We start from the raw sequence: 22,437 nt of genomic DNA, 5'->3' as shown, positions 1-22,437 counted from the left end.
CAACCGCGTTGTCAAACGCTTCCGCTTTCGGTCTACGAGGGTACATGTGAAGGAAATATGCCCTAGAGGCAATAATAAAGTTGTTATTTATATTTCCTTATAGCATGATAGATGTTTATTATTCATGCTAGAATTGTATTAACCGGAAACTTAGTACATGTGTGAATACATAGACAAACAGAGTGTCCCTAGTATGCCTCTACTTGACTAGCTCGTTAATCAAAGATGGTTAAGTTTCCTAGCCATAGACATGTGTTGTCATTTGATGAACGGGATCACATCATTAGAGAATGATGTGATGGACTAGACCCATCTGTTAGCTTAGCACTATGATCGTTTAGTTTATTGTTATTACTTTCTTCATGACTTATACATGTTCCTATAACTATGAGATTATGCAACTCCCGAATACCAGAGGAACACTTAGTGTGCTATCAAATGTCACAACGTAACTGGGTGATTATAAAGATTCTCTACAGGTGTCTCCGATGGTGTTTGTTGAGTTGGCATAGATCGAGATTAGGATTTGTCACTCCGATTTTCGGAGAGGTATCTCTGGGCCCTCTCGGTAATGCACATCACTATGAGCCTTGCAAGCAATATGACTAATGAGTTAGTCATGGGATGATGCATTGCGGAACGAGTAAGACTTGCCGGTAACGAGGTTGAACTAGGTATGATGATACCGACGATCGAATCTCGGGCAAGTAACATACCGATGACAAAGGGAACAACTTATGTTGTTGTGCGGTTTGACTGATAAAGATCTTCGTAGAATATGTAGGAACCAATATGAGAATCCAGGTTCCGCTATTGCTTATTGACCGGAGATGAGTCTCGGTCATGTCTACATAGTTCTCGAACTCGTAGGGTCCGCACGCTTAACGTTCGATGATAATATGTATTATGAGTTATGTGATTTGATGTACCGAAGGTTGTGCGGAGTCCCGGATGTGATCACGGACATGACGAGGAGTCTCGAAATGGTCAATACATAAAGATTCATATATTGGAATGCTACATTCGGACACCGGAATGGTTCGGGTTGTTTCGGATAATTTTGGGAGTACCGGGGGTTACCGGAACCCCCTCTGGGAAGTTATTGGGACTTATGGGCCTAGTGGTGGAAGAGAGGAGGCAGGCCAAGAGGTGGCGCACACCCCCCTAGGCAAAACCGAATTGGACTAGGGCTAGCCCCCCCCCCCTTTCCTTCTCTTCTTCCTCTCCTTCCTTCTTCTCCTACTTGGACTAGGAAAGGGGGAAACCTACTCCTACTAGGACTAGGATTCCTCCTTGGGCGCGCCCCTTGTGGCTGGCCCTCCTCCTCCCCTCCTTTATATACGAGGGAGGGGTGCTACCTCTTGAGCACTGCATTGGTTTTCCCTTCAAGAGGAAAGGGTGATGCAGTAGAGCAGTGTAAGTATTTCCCTCGGTTTTTTAGAACCAAGGTATCAATCCAGTAGGAGGCCACGCACGAGTCCCTTGAACCTACACAAACAAATAAACTCCTCGCAACCAACGTGATAAAGGGGTTGTCAATCCCTTCACGGTCACCTACGAGAGTGAGATCTGATAGATATAATAAGATAAGATTTTTGGTATTTTTATGATAAAGAGAAATAAAGATGCAAGTAAAATAAATGGCAAAGGAAATAACTAAGTATTGGAAGATTAATATGATGGAAAGTAGACCCGGGGGCCATAGGTTTCACTAGAGGCTTCTCTCAAGAGCATAAGTATTACAGTGGGTGAACAAATTAATGTTGAGCAATTGACAAAATTGAGCATAGCTATGAGAATATCTAGGTATGATCATGTATATAGGCATCACATCCAAGACAAGTAGACCGACTCCTGCCTGCATCTACTACTATTACTCCACACATCAACCGCTATCCAGCATGCATCTAGAGTATTAAGTTTAAGAGAACAGAGTATCGCTTTAAGCAAGATGACATGATGTAGAGGGATAAACTCATGCAACATGATATAAATCCCATCTTGTTATCCTCGATGGCAACAATACAATACGTGCCTTGCTGCCCCTACTGTCACTGGGAAAGGACACCGCAAGATTGAACCCAAAGCTAAGCACTTCTCCCATTGCAAGAAAGATCAATCTAGTAGGCCAAATCAAACTGATAATTTGAAGAGACTTGCAAAGATAACCAATCATACATAAAAGAATTCATAGAAGATTCAAATATTGTTCATAGATAAACTTGATCATAAACCCACAATTCATCGGTCTCAACATACACACCGGAAAAGAAGATTACATCGAATAGATCTCCACAAGAGAGGGGGAGAACTTTGTATTGAGATCCAAAAAGAGAGAAGAAGTCATCTAGCTAATAACTATGGACCCATAGGTCTGAAGTAAACTACTCACACTTCATCGGAGAGGCTATGGTGTTGATGTAGAAGCCCTCCGTGATCGATACCCCCTCCGGCGGAGCTTTGGAAAAGGCCCCAAGATGGGATCTCGTGGATACAGAAAGTTACGGCGGTGGAATTAGGGTTTTGGCTCCGTATCTGGTAGTTTGGGGGTACGTAGGTATATAAGGAGGAAGGAGTACGTCGGTGGAGCAACATGGGCCCCACAAGGGTGGAGGGCGCGCCTGGGGGGGTAGGCGCGCCCCTACCTCGTGCCTTCCTCGTTGATTGCTTGATGTAGAGTCCAAGTCCTCTGGATCATGTTCGTTTCGAAAATCACGTTCCCGAAGGTTTCATTCCGTTTGGACTCCGTTTGATATTCTTTTTCTGCGAAACCCTAAAATAGGCAAAAAAACAGCAATTCTGGGCTGGGCCTTTGGTTAATAGGTTAGTCCCAAAAATAATATAAAAGTGTATAATAAAGCCCAATAATGTCCAAAACAGGATATAATATAGCATGGAACAATAAAAAATTATAAATACATTGGAGACGTATCAAGCATCCCCAAGCTTAATTTCTGCTCGTCCTCGAGTAGGTAAATAATAAAAACAGAATTTTTGATGTGGAATCCTACTTGGCATAATTTCAATGTAATTCTCTTAATTGTGGTATGAATATTCAGATCCGAAAGATTCAAGACAAAAGTTTAATATTGACATAGAAATAATAATACTTCAAGCATACTAACTAAGCAATTTTGTCTCTTCAAAATAACATGGCCAAAGAAAGTTATCCCTACAAAATCATATAGTCTGTCTATGCTCCATTTTCACCACACAAAGTATTCAAATCATGCACAACCCCGATGACAAGCCAAGCAATTGTTTCATACTTTTGGTGTTCACAAACTTTTTCAATCTTCACGCAATACATGAGCGTGAGCCATGGACATAGCACTATAGGTGGAATAGAATGGTGGTTGTGGAGAAGACAAAAAGGGAGAAGATAGTCTCACATCAACTAGGTGTATCAACGGGCTATGGAGATGCCCATCAATAGATATTAATGTGAGTGAGTAGGGATTGTCATGCAACGGATGCATTAGAGCTATAAGTATATGAAAGCTCAACAAAAAGAAACTGAGTGGGTGTGCATCCAACTTGCTTGCTCACGAAGACCTAGGGCATTTTGAGGAAGCCCATCGTTGGAATATACAAGCCAAGTTCTATAATGAAAAATTCTCACTAGTATATGAAAGTGATAACATAGGAGACTCTCTATCATGAAGATCATGGTGCTACTTTGAAGCACAAGTGTGGAAAAAAGGATAGTAGTGTTGCCCCTTTTTTGGGGGGCCTTCTTTTTTTTTGGGCCTTTCTTTTTTTATTGGGACAATACTCTATGATGATGATCATCACACTTCTATTTATTTACAACTCAATGATTACAACTCGATACTAGAACAAAATATGACTCTATATGAATGCCTCCGACGGTGTACCGGGATAGCAATGATGCATGAGTGACTTATATGAAAGAATTATGAACGGTGGCTTTGCCACAACTAAAATGTCAACTACATGGTCATGCGAAGCAATATGACAATGATGGAGCGTGTCATAGTAAACGAAACGGTGGAAAGTTGCATGGCAATATATCTCGGAATGGCTATGGAAATGCCATGATAGGTAGGTATGGTGGCTGTTTTGAGAAAGGTATATGGTGGGTGTATGATACCGGCGAAAGGTGCGCGGTATTAGAGAGGCTAGCACTGATGGAAGGGTGAGAGTGTATATAATCCATGGACTCAACATTAGTCATAAAGAACTCACATATTTATTGCAAAAATCTATTAGTTATCGAAGCAAAGTACTACGCATATGCTCCTAGGGGGATAGATTGGTAGGAAAATATCATCGCTCGTCCCCGGCCGCCACTCATAAGGAGGACAATCAATAAATACATCATGCTCGGACTTCTTAACATAACGGTTCACCATACGTGCATGCTACGAGAATCACAAACTTCAACACAAGAATTTCTCAAATTCACAACTACTCAACTAGCACGACTCTAATATCACCATCTCCATATCTCAAAACAATTATCAAGTTTCAAACTTCTCATAGTATTCAACACACTCATAAGAAAATTTTATTATTAATCTTGAATGCCTAACATAATTAAAGCAAATTACCATGCTATTTTGTAGGACTCTCAAAATAATCTAAGTGAAGCATGAGAGAACAAAAGTTTCTATAAAAAATTCCACCATCGTGCTCTAAAAGATATAAGTGAAGCACTAGAGCAAAAACTATATAACTCAAAAGATATAAGTGAAGCACATAGAGTATTCTAACAATTTTCGAATCATGAGTGTCTCTCTCAAAAAGGTGTGTGCAGCAAGGATGATTGTGGAAAACTAACAAATAAAGACTCAAATAATACAAGACGCTCCAAGCAAAACACATATCATGTGGTAAATAAAAATATAGCTCCAAGTAAAGTTACCGATAGAAGTAGACGAAAGAGGGGATGCCTTCCGGGGCATCCCAAGCTTTGGCTTTTAGGTGTCCTTAGATTATCTTGGGGGTGCCATGGGCATCCCCAAGATTAGGCTCTTGCCACTCCTTGTTCCATAATCCATCAAATCTTTACCCAAAACTTAAAAACTTCACAACACAAAACTTAAAGTAGAAAATCTCGTGAGCTCTGTTAGCGAAAGAAAACAAAACACCACTTCAAGGTAATGTAATGAACTCATTCTTTATTTATATTGGTGTTAAACCTACTGTATTTCAACTTCTCTATGGTTTATAAATTATTTTACTAGCCATAGCCATAGATTCATCAAAATAACCAAACAACACACAGAAAACAGAATCTGTAAAAAAAAATAGTCTGTAGTAATCTGTAGCTAACGCAAGATCTGGAACCCCAAAAGTTCTAAAATAAATTGCTGGACGTGAGGAATTTATCTATTAATCATCTGCAAAAAGAATTAACTAAATAGCACTTTCCAAATAAAAATGACAGCAGTTCTCGTGAGCGCTAAAGTTTCTGTTTTTTACAGCAAGATTAAAAAGACTTTCCCCAAGTCTTCTCAACGGTTCTATTTGGCACAAACACTAATTAAACACAAAAAACACAACCAAAAAAGAGGATAGATAAATTATTTATTACTAAACAAGAGCAAAAAGCAAGGTGTAGGATCGAACGTATGTCTAGAGGGGGTGATTAGACTACTTGATCAAATAAGACTTATCCTATTCCCAATTTTAGTTCTTGGCAGATTTTAGCAACTTTGGACAAGTCAAGCAATCTTAACACAATTCAAGCAAGCATGCAAAGAGTATATGAGCAGCGGAATGTAAAGCATGCAACTTGCAAGAATGTAAAGGGAATAGTTTGGAGTATTCAAACGCAATAGGAGACACGGATGTTTTTGTCGTGGTTCCGATAGGTGGTGCTATCGTGCATCCACGTTGATGGAGACTTCAACCCACGAAGGGTAACGGCTGCACGAGTCCACGGAGGGCTCCACCCACAAAGGATCCACGAAGAAGCAACCTTGTCTATCCCATCATGGCTGCCACCCACGAAGGACTTGGCTCACTAGGGTAGATCTTCACGAAGTAGGCGATCTCCTTGCCCTTACAAACTCCTTGGTTCAACTCCACAATTTTGTCGGAGGCTCTCAAGTGACACCTAGCCAATCTAGGAGACACCACTCTCCAAGAAGTAACAAATGGTGTGTTGATGATAAACTCCTTGCTCTTGTGCTTCAAATGATAGTCTCCCCAACACTCAACTCTCTCTCATAGGATATGGATTTGGTGGAAAGAAGATTTGAGTGGAAAGCAACTTGGGGAAGGCTATAGATCAAGATTCATATGGTAGGAATGGAATATCTTGGCCTCAACACAAGTGTATGTGGTTCTCTCTCAGAAAAAGGTAAGTTGGAAGTGTAGGTTCGTTCTGATGGCTCTCTCCACGAATGAAGAGGAGGTGGAGGGGTATATATAGCCTCCACACCAAATCTAACCGTTACACACAACTTGCCAATCTTGGTGGGACCGAATTGATAAACTCGATCGGACCGATTCAGCAAATCTAGTGACCATTAGGATTTTCGGTGGGACCAACATGCAACTCGGTAGGACCGATATGGTTAGGTTTAGGACATAACGTAATCTCGGTGAGACCGATTACACAAACTCGATGAGACCGGTTTTAGTAATAAGCTAACCGGAGAGTTGGTCAGGTAAACTCGGTGGGACCGATTCGCTCATTTCGGTGAGACCGAAATGTTACGAAAGAGAAACAGAGAGTTTACATTGTAATCTCGGTGGGACCGACCGCTCATCTCGGTGAGACCGAAACGTTACGAAGGGAAACAGACAAATTTAATATTTTTTAGACGCTTGATTAAAAAAATTCAAACACTTGTTCAACATTTTTTTAAATACTTGATTAACATTTTATATACATGATTAATTTTTTTCATCATTGAACAATATTTTTTCTATACACATTTAACATTTTCCAAATGCTCGATTAACATTTTCTAAATACTTGTTCAATATTTTTTCAAATGCTTGATTAACATTTGTATATACACGATCGAAAAATTTAATCAATTTTTATTATATGATCAACATTTTTTCTATACATATTTTAACATTTCTCAAATGCTTGATTAACGTTTTTCATATACTTTTTAAACATTTTTATTTCAAAATGCTTGATTAACATTTTTATATACATGATCAATAATTTTTTCTATTTACATTCAACATTTTTCCAAATGATTGATTAACATTTTTCAAATACTTGTTCAAAAAAATTCAAATACTTGTTCGACATTTATTCAAATGTTTTTTGTAGAGTGATTTTTGTAACATATATATATTTATAACATTTTAAAGTATAAACAAAAATACAAAAAAAACCAGAAAAATAAAACAGAAAAAAGAGCCTGTTACCTGCCGCCCGTGTGGGCTGCCCCATCTCGGTCGCCCCTTCAGCGAGTCCGAAGGAAAATCCTATTCGCCGCTCGCTGCGGCAAACTGTCGAGCGATCGCACAGGGGTAGCGCAGCGAGCGACAGAAATAGGCCGGCCCACACATAATGCGTCCAAACCGGTTTTGGGAACCTTTCAGAAGGATCCCTGAACCGGGTTTTTTTCCTGTATCGTTTTTATCCGGTTCTTTTTCGGCTTTCTATTGTTTTTTTATTTCTCTTTTTTTCGTTTCTGTTTCTTTTTCATTTTTTCGTTTTTTGTTTCTTGTTTCACTTTCTTTTTCAAGTTTACTTTTTTTTTCAGAATATGTTCTTGGTTTTACAAAATGTTTATGAATTTCTTTTTTATTTCCTTTCCTTTTCTTCTCTTCCTTTAAAAAAATCAAAAATTTAAATTTTGTTCGTGTTTCCAAAAAATGTTCAGTTTTTGAAAAAATGTTCTCAAAATTCAAAATTTGTTCTCGTTGCACAAAAAAGTACAAAACTTCTAAAATTCAGAAAATGTACTGAATTTTAATTTTTGTTCACATATTCAAAAAATGTTCGCGCTTCCAAATTTGTTCGGGATTTTTAAATATTTCTCTCCGTTTCAAAATATGTTTTCAAGATTCAAAAAATGTTTGTGCTTTAAAAAATTGTTCGGACTTCCAATTTTGTTCACATTTTCCAAAAAAATTTCATGCTTCCAAATTTGTTCAGGATTTTTCAAAATTGTTCTCTATTTCAAAAAAAATTCTCGAGTTTAAAAAAGTTTGTGCTTTAAAAAATTGTTCGCGCTTCCAAATTTGTTCGGGAGTTTTCAAAATTTGTTCTCAAGATTCAAAAAATGTTCGTGCTTTAAAAATTGTTCACGCTTCCAAATTTGTTCTCCATTTCTAAATTTGTTCTGAAGATTCAAAAAATGTTTGTGCTTCAAATTTGTCTTCAAGATTCAGAACATTGTGTACAAAAAATATACACTTTTTTGTACAGAATATGTTCCTGTGTACAAAGTATGTTTAGAAATGAAAAAAATGGTCGCACTTTTTCAAAATATACACTTTCAGGAAAAAACTACAATTTCTTTTAAGATGTTCAACACAGTGTGTAATTCTGGTTGTACGGTTGTACTAAGTTATTATAAGTGCGCGTTTGTTTGCTAGTAGAAGGAATGCTAGTCAAGTGGAGTGGCTGGGAGCATGCGCTTCGAATCTGTAAGTCGCAGGTTCGAGTTTCCATCGCGTTTCCCTTCCCCCTTTTTGCTTTCTTTTCTTACCACCGGTACAGCACGATGGGCTGGCCCAGTCAAGCTGCGCCCCTGTGCGCGGCGACGACATTTTGACGCAAAGCGCGTCCAATAGGAGCTCCCGAGTCCGAAGCTGAAGGCGGGACATAGGGACGCCCGCGTCGCTCCATTTGGGCCGGTCCATAAATCATCTAGGCCCTCATTCTGACCCTGGCTGAAAGCGAGAAATAAAAACTTGTCGCGCCAAACCTCTAGGCTCCATTTGGGACGCCCGAAGCTGGACCCTCTGAAGGCGAGAAATAAAAACTTTTCACGCTAAACTTCTAGGCCCTCATTCCGATCTGCTCCTTTTTCAAAAAGTACATCTGTTTATTAACGCAAGCGTGCATGTGTGTACTAAAAAAAGTGTGAACGGTTTTTATTTTGATCGTTTTTTATATTATTGGTTTTTTATTTATTTAAGAGTTTTAAAATATCCATGAGGAAATGTCTGCACATTAAAAAAAACTTGAATTAAGAAAATGTCCTTGAATTTAAAAGATGGTCACCAATTTGAAAAATATTTCATGAAATAACAAAGCCTTCCCAAAAAACAATCATAAATTTGAAATCGGTCATGATCTTAAAATGTGTATGGATTTGAAAAAAAAAGGTATATGAATATGAAAAAATGTTCAAGAATTTAAAAATTATTCAAAAATCTTATAAAGTATTCATGAATTTGAAAAGAGTTCACCAATTTGAAAAATGAATTGGAAGCTATTAAAAAATTGTAAAATGTTCATGAATTATAAATATAAAAGGTAAAGAACAAATAAAATGGAAAAATAAATAGACAAAAAGAAATGAAAAACCGGAAGAAAACTGAAAATTCAGTAGAATATAGAGAGAAAAAGAAGAAGAAAAGATGGAACCTTCTTGAATTTACCATGAAGTTTCCTAAAACAGCCAAGAAATTCCCAAAATCGGCCAAGACTATGATGTTAGCCCATGTACCCAAACTTCACCGGCGGTGGTAAAAATGGTCAAATCATGAAAGGATTTTCGACTAGGGTCATTTCATGTTAAACTTGTCACTAAGCGTTAATTTTGTAATTCCCCCCTATTATTTCATTGTGAGACGTGCAGTTCAACAACCAGAAATTGAGTTGGGCCTAACTCTCTAACACGGCATAAAGCACGTTGGAATATCACTGCGAATCAAATTGGGGTGCTACTCGCCGGCCTCGACAAAGGTCGACCTAGTGACCCAGCAGAAAGGCTAATGTTGAATTAATGATGGTTAAGAAGATACTAAAAAGCAACCGTGCTAGCATTTTGATCGAGTCAGTTCATCTTCTCCTCATTACCAGAAAGCAGAACTAGCTAGGTAGGTTAGTTCTCTAGAACTATTGCACATGTTGTAGCTGAAGAGATCGATGTGTGGTACTCCATCCAGATCCTGCACCTCTGGTGCCACCTTTTCCTTACTGATAATTAAGTGGTGCTATCAGCCTATAATGGAGCAAAGTTAGATATATAATAGCAGACACAAATCTGATTTGCTAGTTTCTTAGACAAATACTCCAAATGCTTCTGATAAATGGAGTTCAAATTACTAGTATTAATATTTAAACCTGGTTTAGCTGAAGTTTAGGGTTCTCTAATAGATAGCTAATTTTTCAGGAGCAACTGATAAAAAGATCACATGCCTGCATTAACTCCTAGATCAGAAGCAACATATCTTTTAGGTTCTAGGACGGCAACTCATCACCGTCCAACTATAGGCCCTTTATAAAGTACTCAACCCAAAGAGTACGACTTAACCATCCAATGGTAAGAACTTGACATGCATCATTCACTCATGCATTTAATCCAAGCACACCATGATTTCAGACATCAGAGATACGTATGAAAATAGGATTTCCTCAGCAAGGCATACACAGCACACTGGACCTGCAAGAAAGGAGACGAATCACACTGTGTCATCAGTCATCGCCAGTAATTAACTGTTCTTTGCATGTTACAACGAAATCTACGTGGGTTACATTTGTTTTTTCCCCGTGTCCTCGCTACAAAGAAAGACGAAAAAGAAGTGTTCAAGGTATGATATTAACCAGGGAAGAGAGAGAAGTCTAAGTTTTTGGCTCGACGATCTTCTTGGCCCTGGTGATGCGGATGTAGCAGAAGACCGCGGCGATGATCGCCACCGCGAGGCCGCCGAGTATGATCTTGCCCCCGGCGAAGTGCCTGTCGAAGGGGCCGTGCCGTAGTCCGTGGTCAGACGAGCCCATCGGCGATGCTGCAAATCTGGACTCCAAAAGGGAGTGCCTATGCAGACGCGAAGCATCGAAAGCAGAAGCAGAAGGGGCGTCCGCTGCCATGGCGCCGCCACCGACGAGGAAGACGGGGAACTGCCGCGCCATGACGGCGGTCACCGCGAAATGGCTAGACACCAGGCACAAGAGGAGCAGCCGAGGCATCGTTGGAGAGATCGATCCACGGAATGGATCTGTATGTAGGAGACGGAAGAAGCTAGAACTAGAGCTTAGCTGTGGAGGAGTGGACTTGATGCTTGCCTTGGTGTTGGTGTGCAGAAGATGACGGACAGGAGGGGCTCTTATATAGGAGACGGCCTGGCTGTGCCGTTCTCCGGTTAAGTTCAGTTCAGTTCGATATTTGTGACGACTCGCGTGCATGCGCGCGCCCACTCTTAACGGATCTTGATTTGCTGGGGGGAAATGTCAGTCGCGTGGCTGGTGGCTCTTAGAAAATGATTGGAGGGTGGTGAGTTCTGGTGTTCTAGGAATCATTGGGCGTGGGTGCGATGAGCAACTGACATCTGGAATTCTGGATGGAGAATCTCTCTGAATGTTGCAGAAAAAGTCAGCATGCGGGCAAGTCAGCTTACAGCTGCATCCAGGGAGAAGAGAAGGGGAGTCCAGGTCTTGGACGGAGCAGCATGCAGGTGCAGGGCCTTGTGTTCCGCAGTTTGTTGACATGGTTTTGGGGGCAGGTTCTTGGAAGGTGATCTGAAACCCCAGCTCGCAGACCTGGAGCTCTGACATGGCTGCTAAATAGGGGGCAAATGCCGTTTAAAGGTATTTCTTGATTGGGTACAAAAGTAAACTCAAAGGGAGCATGACGTTGCTGCTGCATCTCCGAGGAAGTGTACAATGTGTTGCTTACCCATGTACTCCGAGCAGTTTAGCTACACATCAGTCAGCCGATTCAAATTTGATTTTTGAATGAAGGAAGGAGAAGGGAGGGCCTCGCCGGAGAGAAGGAAGGGGCTCGCCGTCACCACCCAAGAATCTATCTTAGGGTTCAGAGTGAGGGCGGTGGTGGACGGCGGTGATGGGGGCGGCGGTGAGGCGGTGGTGTGGGGACTCACCGAAGAAAAAGCTCAGCACAGGGAGCGGGGCGGGGGAAGGGGGGCTAGAGGGATGGCTGGGGCGGCAGAGGACCGACAGTGGGGAGTGGTTTCGGGGAGGGCAGGGTGGCGAGGCGGCGCGGGTGCGCCGCCGGACGCGGGCGGCGGGAGCCGGCGGTTAGGCCAATGGTGGATGGCGGCTCAAGGAAGGAGATGCATCGGGAGGTTGAAGAAAGATCGTGAACCATGATTTTGCATCCAACTGTTTAAGAATCGACTGAACTCAAACAAAAAATTTAGCTGACTGATTTCTAGCCACGCCCTACTCCGAGTGGTACCATTGGTGGGGAGATATGTACAAATCTCAGTTTGGAATGAGGTTGCTGAAAGTTGGGCTGAGCCTATCCTAGGAAATTATGAAAATGTTATTTTTTTATTAACTTATAATGTAGCATCAAGCTATACAAAGTAACGCAAAATAAGAATGCACAAAGCCAAAACCAACAATCTGACAACTCAAAATAAGGACACGGTAACGAGAGTAAAGTCATACAAGACCGGCACTATGCATATGTTGATGAAGGTGGTGGTCCGGTCCGATCTAGAGATTATGTTGTCACTCATGTTGGGTAATAAGCTCCTTCGTCATCCACTCTAACCACATACACATTACCATAAACAACAGTCGATACTCTGTTTGTTGCAGTGCAAAACCACATATGAAGCCATTGTGTACAACAATAAATAACCTGCATGGGAGAAGAGATTTCGTTGTTATAAACAACATCATTTCTACGTGCAGAGGGAATGGCATTGCGACGTTTTTCTTTTTCACCGGTTACATCTTTGTTTAACGAAATTTAGCCAGATACGGCTTCGTGGGGGAAGCTGTGAGGTTTGTGTCCCCCTTCTCTGACTGACCATAGTTGGGATAATCGTCTGGCCCTCTTTCTATTGCCACAGCGAATATTAGAGGATGGGAGATAGAAACTATTCCCTCCGTTCTAAAATAGATGACCCAACTTTGTACTAAAGTTAGTATAAAATTGAGTCATTTATTTTGGAACGGATGGAATAGCAGCGAAACTATGCTACTCCCTCTGATCCATATTAAATTATTAATTGACGCTGCTTTAGTACAATTTATCTGAGGGAGTAACATTTGTTTCGACAGTTAGGGTTTCGGTCTGCACTTTAGAATGTTCAATGCATCCATGATGGGAGGTCTAAACACTATGCAATGCTGGAATACGGTAGCATCGAAAATACATGTTGGATTCCCTCATTTATGCGGAAGAAATCATGGAGCGAGAGAATATTTGTGCAACCCCCAAAACAACAAGAGTATGATGGAAACACGAACTAATGATTTCCACGGAGTATAACTATGCTCAGGAACCTCTGGCCATATATGCGAACATTTCAGTTCAGATGCTCCCGTTAATTGTTTATGGTGTATCTCCTCAGCATGACACTCCATGTGCAGCGCGACACCGGACAGAGCTTAGACAAGCTCCCAATTTTAATACGTCTTTCAGAATTCTTCCCATTCCTACGTGTTGGCGTGAAGCAGCAGCAGGAGATAAACCATGGATACAGGTGTTGAATTCGTCGGCCCATCTGGTCTCCAAAGATGCCATTCTGCTCGTTGCGGTGAACACAGGATGAGAGGTCGAAGCTTCTGGTTTCTGACTGCTGTGTCTGAAGAAGGTTCGTTGTAGTAGTGAAGATAGGATGAGAGGTAGGGTAGAAGCTTCTGGGTTCTGACTGCTGTGTCTGAAGAAGGCAAGTTAAAACAAAGCACAAACCACTTCCCCTCCTCTTCCGGCCGACATTTTCGCCTGGTAACCAGATTGTCTCCAATGCCACGGCCAGGTAGTTTCACTGACCCGGTACCAAATTGTCTCGAATTCGATGCTCTTACATAGTATGTCTACTAGACTACTACAGTAGTCATTGTTCCTGGAAGAAGAAAACGAAGCGGAAAATATGGCAACATAATCTGAATGTGCCCAACTCTGAACCATGCATGTTACGTAGGCTTTTGGTATTTCAGATGTCCCATAGTTAGATTGCAGCAAGAATCTAGTCAAGGCGGGGTGCGGTTTTACAAAACAAAACAAAACAAAAGAAGGTTTTTTTTTGCGGGGTAAAAGCAATTCATTACTTAAGTAATAATGTTCTTACAATCATTCATGATGATAGTGCCCCCGTTCTGGTTTGTGGATCGAATTATGGGAGCTCAAAGGTCAGCGAGATTTAGCTGTGGACAGCAGGACAAGACGAATGTGTGGGCGAATCGAATGGCACCACGGAGTAACCTATCAAGACACGATGAACCTGCAAAACAGATGAAGCTTCCCTGTGCCACGATTAAACTGGACCGACCGACCAGCTCGCGACCGACAGCCAACCCCCTCGTGCAACCAAAACTAAAGCCGCGGAGGTCTCCCGTCCCGATGCGGCGGCGTCGTCGTCCAGTTGAGATTGCTCAGATTGATTTCACACCCGGACAGCGAGAGTCAGCTGTCATTCGTTTGAAATCAACGATCTCTCGTTTGAATATGAGCGATCTTGTTTGGGCGTGATTAACCTGCTTATCACGACAAAAAAAAAATGGCGTGTTTTAGGGCAGGCGACTTGGCCCGTCAAGGTGCTGGCGTCTGTTAAGATCTCCATGAGAAGCCGATCGTGTCTCTCATCTTGGTGATCTGAGACAGATTCCACGATTAGGCGCTGAGACATGCAGTAAGATATTACAAGTGGCCGCAAGATGAATGTACTTGTTTTCACTGTATTTGTAGGACGCTGCATGCTGCTGTGAATCACGTGACCAACTTGGCAACTTGGCTTGCCAGTTGCCGCCTTGGAACTCCCATGTCAACGGTGGGGAAGGAGCTCGACGTATCTCGAGACTACAGGTTCAGTATCAGATGAAAACATGTCGTGGCAACGTTCAGTACTGTCCGTCTGCAGATTGATAAGAACCTTCCTTGCACTAAACTTCGTATTCATTTAAAGACACAATTGATTATGCTAAGCACTTCATAGTTCAGACTCCCAGGTTCTCAGCATCAAACTCTACACAGCTAAACAGTGTTAACATGATCCTGATTAGCAAATGATAATAAGTCACTGCTGGCTAGGCAATAATCAGTATGGTTGGGAATGATCGTCAGGGTTCTGCAGCATAATTAGCACAGCAAACAGATGGTACAACAGCAGAAAACCTAGCCAGAAAACCATATTTGTTTGGCATAGTACTCGGCAATAGGAACATGTAATTTTGAGAACAAACCGAACGACCAACCGAAAGCGTAAATGTAAATGGACAAAAGCATAAAACTGAAGCCATTAGATGTAAACGACGGAAACCGAAAGCATAAAACTGAAGCCATTGACCCTTTGCGGCTTAAATGGGCATTAACGTGTAGGGATGTCGCACTCTAGTATTACCCCTCAGCCTTCACGTTGATGATGAATATCATTCAGGAGTGCCAGAGGAGAAGATCAACTCAATCAGCTGGAGAACTAGAAGAGCCGAGTCATTCTCACATAGAGAAAGCAGAAAGGCATTCCTCCAGTGGCCTAGACTGCTTCGTCCAAATTAAACAGACTGAAAACATTCAGCAAAGAAGTCCAAATATCAGGAACTTTCGAAATTCAGAATTGTTGGGGCCTTCTCACAGGGAGAAGACACCCTTCAAAAATTAGGGTATGCTGCTTAGTGTGGCGTGCACACGGTATTCTTTAGTAAAAGGCGAAAGAATAGTTCGCTTTGTGCTCACCACGCAGCTGCGTGCCTCTCCAAGCTCACCACCCGAGCTCTTATGTAGCCCCGCTCGCTGCCCTCCTTACCTTGCCCAGGCGAGGTGGGACTAATCCAAGCGTTCCGCTTCCTGTGGTGCCTCCTCCCCCGACCGCACCAGTAAAGCCCACAACAGGGACGCCATGGCCCAAGTAAAGTAACGCTGGGCTTTCCTTTCGTATGGTTGGATCTGATTTGTGCGCATGGTCGCTTCATATCACCTTTTTTTTTCTGGAGACTCGTCTCACCTTTGTTCGTGAGTCGCGACTATGGAGATGAAGAAAGTATAGAAACCATGCACCCATCTTGCAGAAAATATGGGTTCTTAGACCAAACGTCGGTGTAAACTTCTGGCCGGTGCCCGGTGCAGGCTAGCAAATATGGTTGGAGCCCCCACGTGGGCAAGCTATAAGACCTGCTGCCGCTACTTCTCAGGCCTTGTACAATGGGAGATGCTTAGAGAGATGCTTAGAAAAATAAACCGGGGTTTTTTGAAGCACCGGTGCCTATTTCTACAAAAGAGGCGCTTAGTTAAGCGTCTATTCTATACAAATAAGCACCGGTGCTTAAGAAAAATCTAGTTTATTTCTCTAAGCAACTCCCATTGTACAAGGCCTCACCGAGTAGTAAGAGCATCTCTAACAGGCGCCCAAAAAAAGCTTCGTGCATTAAAAATTTATTTTTTTAGGTGCCCAACAGCTCCAGCAGATACTGTAGCGTTAAAAAGTTTTGGGCGTGCGCTGAAAAACGCTATCGCGTGCAGCATATTTTGAGCTCCGGATTGTGCGCGCTTCACAATATACACTGTCTGTTTTTTAGGTGTGTATCTTTGGGCGTCTGCTAAAGCAATGTTGGTCCCGGCGCATTAAACTACAGTGTCGCGCTATAACTTTTATTAGGCGCGAATTTTTTTGCGGCCGTTGGAGATGCTCTAACCGTGGACAGTCGGTCAGACAGTCCAACACCTCATATCCATCTTAAACATGGCCAGGATTGGTCACAAAAAAAATATTAATCGGACTTCTTAAATCGGCCTTAAACATTAGGTCTGACCGGTATTCTTCATATTCGTCTCAAATTTCTGGGCGGGCAACCCACTCATTGATTGATATTCCCTCTATTCATTTTTATAAGACATTTTAGATATTTAAGACAACTCCTAAAACAGTTCAATTTCAGTTGTGTCCTAAACGACTTGCAAAAGTGAACAGAGGGAGTAACAATGAAAACTAGCTAGGCTCCTTAAACCGGCCTCAAACATTCGGGCTGACAGGCACCCATCATATTCAGTTCAAATCTAGAATGAATATGGGGAGGCCTGGACGCGTCCGTCATATCGGATCCGGCCCACGCTGATCTACCTCGACCAAACCCTTGCCACTCCATTCTACTTTGTCCCTATGGTCACTTCCAACAATCTCCGGCCTTCTCCGACATGGCGAGCAGCGGATTCAAATCCTCCATCAGCCGATCTACGAGCTGGAACCTAATCCCAATAAGGCATGAGGAGGAGATGGGCGTCCGCATCGTGCTCCGCCGCGCCCGCGAGGAGAATGCCCGACAATGGGTGGACTCGATCCGCCGGGAATCCATCGCGTCCGCCCTAATGACGTGTGGATCTGGCACTAGGCTCGTCGTCGTTGCCTCGCCAGAGGTGGTGCGCTCCGTCTGGCTCGTGGCGGACGCGCAACCCCTTTATTGGTGCACCGACGACGAGGCCATACGTGGTCTGTCTGTTGAGGGTATGGCGCGCACGTGCCTGCTGTGCGAGGCAGAGGCCGCGGCAATCCTCGCGGCGGACGTCCGTGAAGCAGAGTCGCACTCTCCGGCGCCGAGACGGATGGTCTGCAACCCCGGCCGTCACAACCACGTCGTGGTGGATGTGTCGACCTCCGACCATGACAGATCCATCATCGACCGCACATCGCCCGACGACATGCTCCAACGACGAAGAGCAGGGCATTAGAGACGATGGCGCCCCAAGTCCCTTGAGCCGGTGCGTGTCCCATATTCTATTCTATCTTGCCAGTGACCGCACGAACACTACAGGAGCGCAACCAGCTCGGAAATGGGCATGGCGGAGCCGAACAGGCTCCGGTTAATATTATGTTTCACGTAGATGTAATTGTATGGATCTGAGGATTCGTAATTGAAGTATCCGGTTACGAAAACGGTTATTTAAGATGTGACTGGTCCCTGTCCGCGCCTGGGCATGTCCGCACGTGTTTGAGAGATCGGATTTTGTGTATCCGTTTGTAAATGCTCTTCTGTGGTTTTATAAGCGCGGCCACATGTCGTTGCTGCACTTCACCATGCCGGCACCCATAGTACTACGGTTCTGTTTGTTTTGCAGCCTAAGTTTGCCACGCTTAACCTTAATTGTGCCACAATAGCTTAGGCATGTGTTTGGTTTATTGCTACACTTGTGGCTTGCCACACTTTTCTAGCCACTTGGTTCACATGTCATAGGCTAAACTTTTTGCCAAATCTTGCCACACTTGTGATGGCCATTTTGTGAGCCACACTTTTTTGACAGCCATATTTTGCCTAAGCTTTAGTTATGCCAAAGTTAGCCATGAACCAAACAGGCCCTACCACCTACTCCTCGGTCCTCACGGAGATAAGATGTCAGTTACAGCTGGCATGTAACTGGCACAAGATGAATGACTTATTTTCACTGTATTTGTAGGACGCTGCTGGTGTGAATCATGTGATCAACCTGACAACTTGGTTTCCCGCAAAAAAGAAAAACTGACAACTTGGTTTGCCAGTGGCCGCCTTGATCTCTGATGTCAACGGTAGGCAAGGGAACTCGATGTATCTCGAGACGACAGGTTCAGTACCATGTCGTGGCAACGTTCAGTACTGTCTGCGGACCGGTAAGAACCTTCCTTGCAGTGAGTGGACGTCGGATTTTACAACGGCAATGTTGCTGCTGATGATCACATAAAAAACGCAGGGGAAGAGGAAAATATTGAGCATCAAATATCATTAAGAGGCATAATATGCTGAAGACTTGAAGCACTAGTAGCTAGAGTTCTTCTCTACCTTTATTAACAGCTTATCTTTTCTTTTGCTAACAATAATTAAGTGTTATTTGCCAGAAAGGTGTGCATTTTTCATTACTGAGAAAACAGTGATTCCACCACCATTGGGCACTACAGAGTTCAGACTCCCAACCGCGTGGAACATGTGGTTAGCAAACTCAAAATTCACAGAGAGTTCAGACTCCCGGGTTCTCACAATCAAACTCTAAGCAGCTAAACAGCGCTAACATGATCCTGATTAGCAAGAAGAGATTCTCAGCTGGCTAGGCAATAATCAGTATGGTTGGGAAGGAATGATTGTTAGGGTTCTGCAGCACAATTAGCACATCAATCAGATGGGACAACAGCACAAAACCTGACCACAGAACCATATTTGTTTGACACAGTACTTGATAAGAGGAACATGTAGGTTGCAAAACAAACCAAACGTCCAAAAGGGTAAATGAACAAATCTTTTTAGTTCTGAAGAACCGAACAAAGTTAACGTACAAATGGTCACTAGTTAGTGCACATAGCTACTCCATTTGCTTCATCATCATTTTAGTATGAGCACTTTGTGCTAGTCATTTCAATACATCTGCTTCTCTTTTATTCTGTTAGCCTCTAGTCATGCAGTGCTTTACTTGACCATAATCAGAAGTTCATAATAACCAGCAAAAAGATGTGCTCATGTTCATCAAAAGTTGGTTTCTAAAGCGGTTAGGGAAGGAACAGCATGAAAAGTGAGCAGTGTACTACTCTAACAACCTAATCATACAAGTGGACCCAACAGTTGAATGTTACTTCACGCTGCCTCACAAGATCCTGGATTACGAGACACGCAGTGGCAGTTGTTAAAGTGAATAAATGGAGATCGCCTGAACAATGTACTTTGTGTAACCATAGACACAACTAATCCGAGCAACACAAAAATCTTTTTATTTCTCCTTGAAGCATTACCATCCACAACTTCTCTGTGTATCACCTGACAAATTCTGAATTCTTGTGATACAGGTAATCAAATAACCTGGGAAACTGGCTGGTCTGATTAAATCATGCATGTTCATGTGGCCATAAAAACTTCAACCTTAGTGCATTCCAAATATTTCGTCTGGAGGGTCATAGATATGCCTCTCTGGGAATAGCTCTTCAAAATCTTGCTTCACCCTGTTCCTTAATAGTGGATGCGGTAAAAGACCCTTCAATAATACCCTGAAAGGCAACTCCTCTGGTGGATCAGGTGATCTTTTCATGTCCTCATAAATGTTCATTGCATCTGATGGAGAACCATATCTCAAGAACCCTCTAATGACTTCAGCATAAGTCTGTGAGTCGGGAAACAGGTTCTCCTCTTTCATGTTCCCCCAGATATCCATTGCTTCATCCATCTTCTTACACTTGGCTAGAGCAATTATCAAGTCCTTGTACATGTAAACATCTGGCTTATACCAGTCCTCCTTTTGTATGATCCTGAACATCTGCAAGACCAATGTTTAGAAAATGGCCAAGTACAACAAAGGCAAGCACCAGAAAACATCATCTTCAAATTGAACATGAAGGAATAAGGCTTAGTGTACATCGGCTACATTCGGTATTGCAGTTATCCATCCATTTTGAGCGTGTGACAATTATTTTCTTTCTGTTCAGTTTTGATAGATATGATAAGTAGCACAATCAATAATATTCAATCAAGGACAATAATCGAACATTTCCCTGGAGTTACCAAACTTAATTGACTACACAAACATCAGTGTATGATTTTCTTAAGAGTGTGCACTACCTCTCAGGTGGGCAAATAAGAATAAAGAAAATTTAGGGTAATAACAATAAGATTTATACTACTCACTCGAAGCCTACCGGCCTCTACTCCAAATTTGGATCCACCTACATAATCAACCAGACTGATATGTTCGCACAACCAAACATGCACAAACATAAGAAAAAAGAGATCAGGTATTACTAGGTTTTACAAAATTATCTAGCGCCATGAAAATAAATAAAACAAAAACTAAAGCAAAGTGTGATTGACAGTGAAGAAAGGAAAACAAAAATATCAGGGAGTCTATATATAGCAATTGTCTCGTAATGGACCAAAAACAGCCTCTTTCTCTTGAACCATAAGAGGGATAATTTTAATTTATTCCTTCTGTCCACGAAAATTGTCCACCAATAAGCTAGTTTCCCATCTTTTACTCCCTCCATTCCTAAATATAAGTCTTTGTAGAGATTCCACTATGAACCACATATGGATGTACATAGATGCATTTTAAGTGTAGATTCATTCATTTTGCTCCGTATGTAGCCATCTAGTGGAATCCCTACAAAGAATTATATTTAGGAACGGAGGGAGTAGAATATAACTAATTCCACCTTGGCCATGGGAAGGAAATCTAATTTAGGGGTACAAACCCATTCCTCAAAGCATAAATTCACCCCTATCGAGCAATTGCAGCCAAGATTTTCAACAAATTTACTTAAACACAACTGGTAGCCCCACTGACTAAATAAATTTTGTCTTCACATCCTAATACTGATTTTTTTCCCCAATCAGCACTCGAATTCATTCAACACATCTCACTTCTATCAATCTCAAGAAAGTAACAAACATTTTTGGTACTTCAACCAAATTATCAATATGGCAACACCATAGGTCCAATTTAAATGTATGAAATGTTCCCCTGGTTCGCCTACATTAGACAACCACCTCAGCGACCACAACCGTGCATCCAGCTGCTCTCCACTCGATAAATCACCAAATCCAAAGATAGGTGGGGGAGCAGAAATGCCTCCTTACCTTGACAGAAAGGTCGACCTCCTCCTGGCGCTCCAGCTCGCCGAGCACGGAGAGCTTGTCCGCCTTGAGCAGCCGCGCCACGTGCCTCTTGATGAACTCCCGCAGCTTCTCCTCGTCCCCCTTGAACCGCTTCAGACCCTGGATAGCAAACAAGGCCTCCTTCCCAATCAGCTTTTTGCTCCGCCACAGCGGCCCGCGCGGCCGCCCGTCGTGGAACGCGCGCCGCCACTCGCCGAAGGGCCGCGGCGGCAGCAGCCGCACGGGGACTTCTCCCCGGAATAGGCCGTGGGGTGGGGAAAGAGGCGGAATCTTGGGGCGGAGGAGGAGGAGAAGGCGGCGGGCGAGGAGACATCGAGAGGCCGCCATGGTTTGGGGGAACTCGAGAGCAAAACCCTGCCTCGGCTCGGCTTGGGTCGGTGTTGGGTTTGGGAGGCCGTCGACACTACCAAAACACTCTCTCGAAACATCATATTAGCTTTGTATAGATAGATAAAGCCCAAACGACTGAATCAATACAAAATAACGAGAAAGTCTTTTGTGTTAAAAAAAATGAGAAAACTTCATTTATTTATTTTTGCGAGAAATTTCCAATCTACTCATATTCAATCATGAAAGTACAAAGAACAACAGAGGTAATAAAATTACAACCATGTCCATGGACCACCTAGCGACGACTATAAGCACTGGAGCGAGCCGAAGGCGCGCCGCCGTCATTGCCCCTCCCTCACTGGAGCCAGGCAAGCCTTGTTGTAGTAGACAGTCGGAAAGTCATCGTACTAAGGCCTCATAAGACCAACGCACTAGAATAGCAATCATCGCTGATGAAAAAAGTC

At 42.6% G+C, this 22,437-nt stretch overlaps 2 protein-coding genes and 1 pseudogene across 2 annotated transcripts; all 3 read right to left on the bottom strand.

Annotated features, from left to right (window-relative positions):
* Positions 1 to 10,588: 10,588 nt before the first annotated feature.
* On the bottom strand, positions 10,589 to 11,183 carry LOC119359284. Its single transcript, XM_037625549.1, has one exon. It carries the CDS (start codon positions 11,084 to 11,086, stop codon positions 10,739 to 10,741), a length of 348 nt encoding a protein of 115 aa, XP_037481446.1. The 5' UTR covers positions 11,087 to 11,183; the 3' UTR covers positions 10,589 to 10,738.
* A 4,479-nt stretch (positions 11,184 to 15,662) lies between these two features.
* On the bottom strand, positions 15,663 to 15,773 carry LOC119359831 (annotated as a pseudogene).
* A 3,676-nt stretch (positions 15,774 to 19,449) lies between these two features.
* LOC119354217 (protein THYLAKOID ASSEMBLY 8-like, chloroplastic) lies at positions 19,450 to 22,038 on the bottom strand. Its single transcript, XM_037620923.1, has 2 exons — positions 21,605 to 22,038; positions 19,450 to 20,288 (listed from the first exon to the last, which is right to left on the bottom strand). The coding sequence occupies exons 1-2, from the start codon at positions 21,968 to 21,970 to the stop codon at positions 19,899 to 19,901; spliced, it is 756 nt and encodes a 251-aa protein (XP_037476820.1). The 5' UTR covers positions 21,971 to 22,038; the 3' UTR covers positions 19,450 to 19,898.
* Positions 22,039 to 22,437: the final 399 nt, after the last annotated feature.

Source organism: Triticum dicoccoides, chromosome 2A (genome assembly GCF_002162155.2).
Source record: "Triticum dicoccoides isolate Atlit2015 ecotype Zavitan chromosome 2A, WEW_v2.0, whole genome shotgun sequence".
Lineage (NCBI taxonomy): Eukaryota > Viridiplantae > Streptophyta > Magnoliopsida > Poales > Poaceae > Triticum > Triticum dicoccoides.
This window is presented reverse-complemented; position numbering and strand designations above follow the sequence as displayed.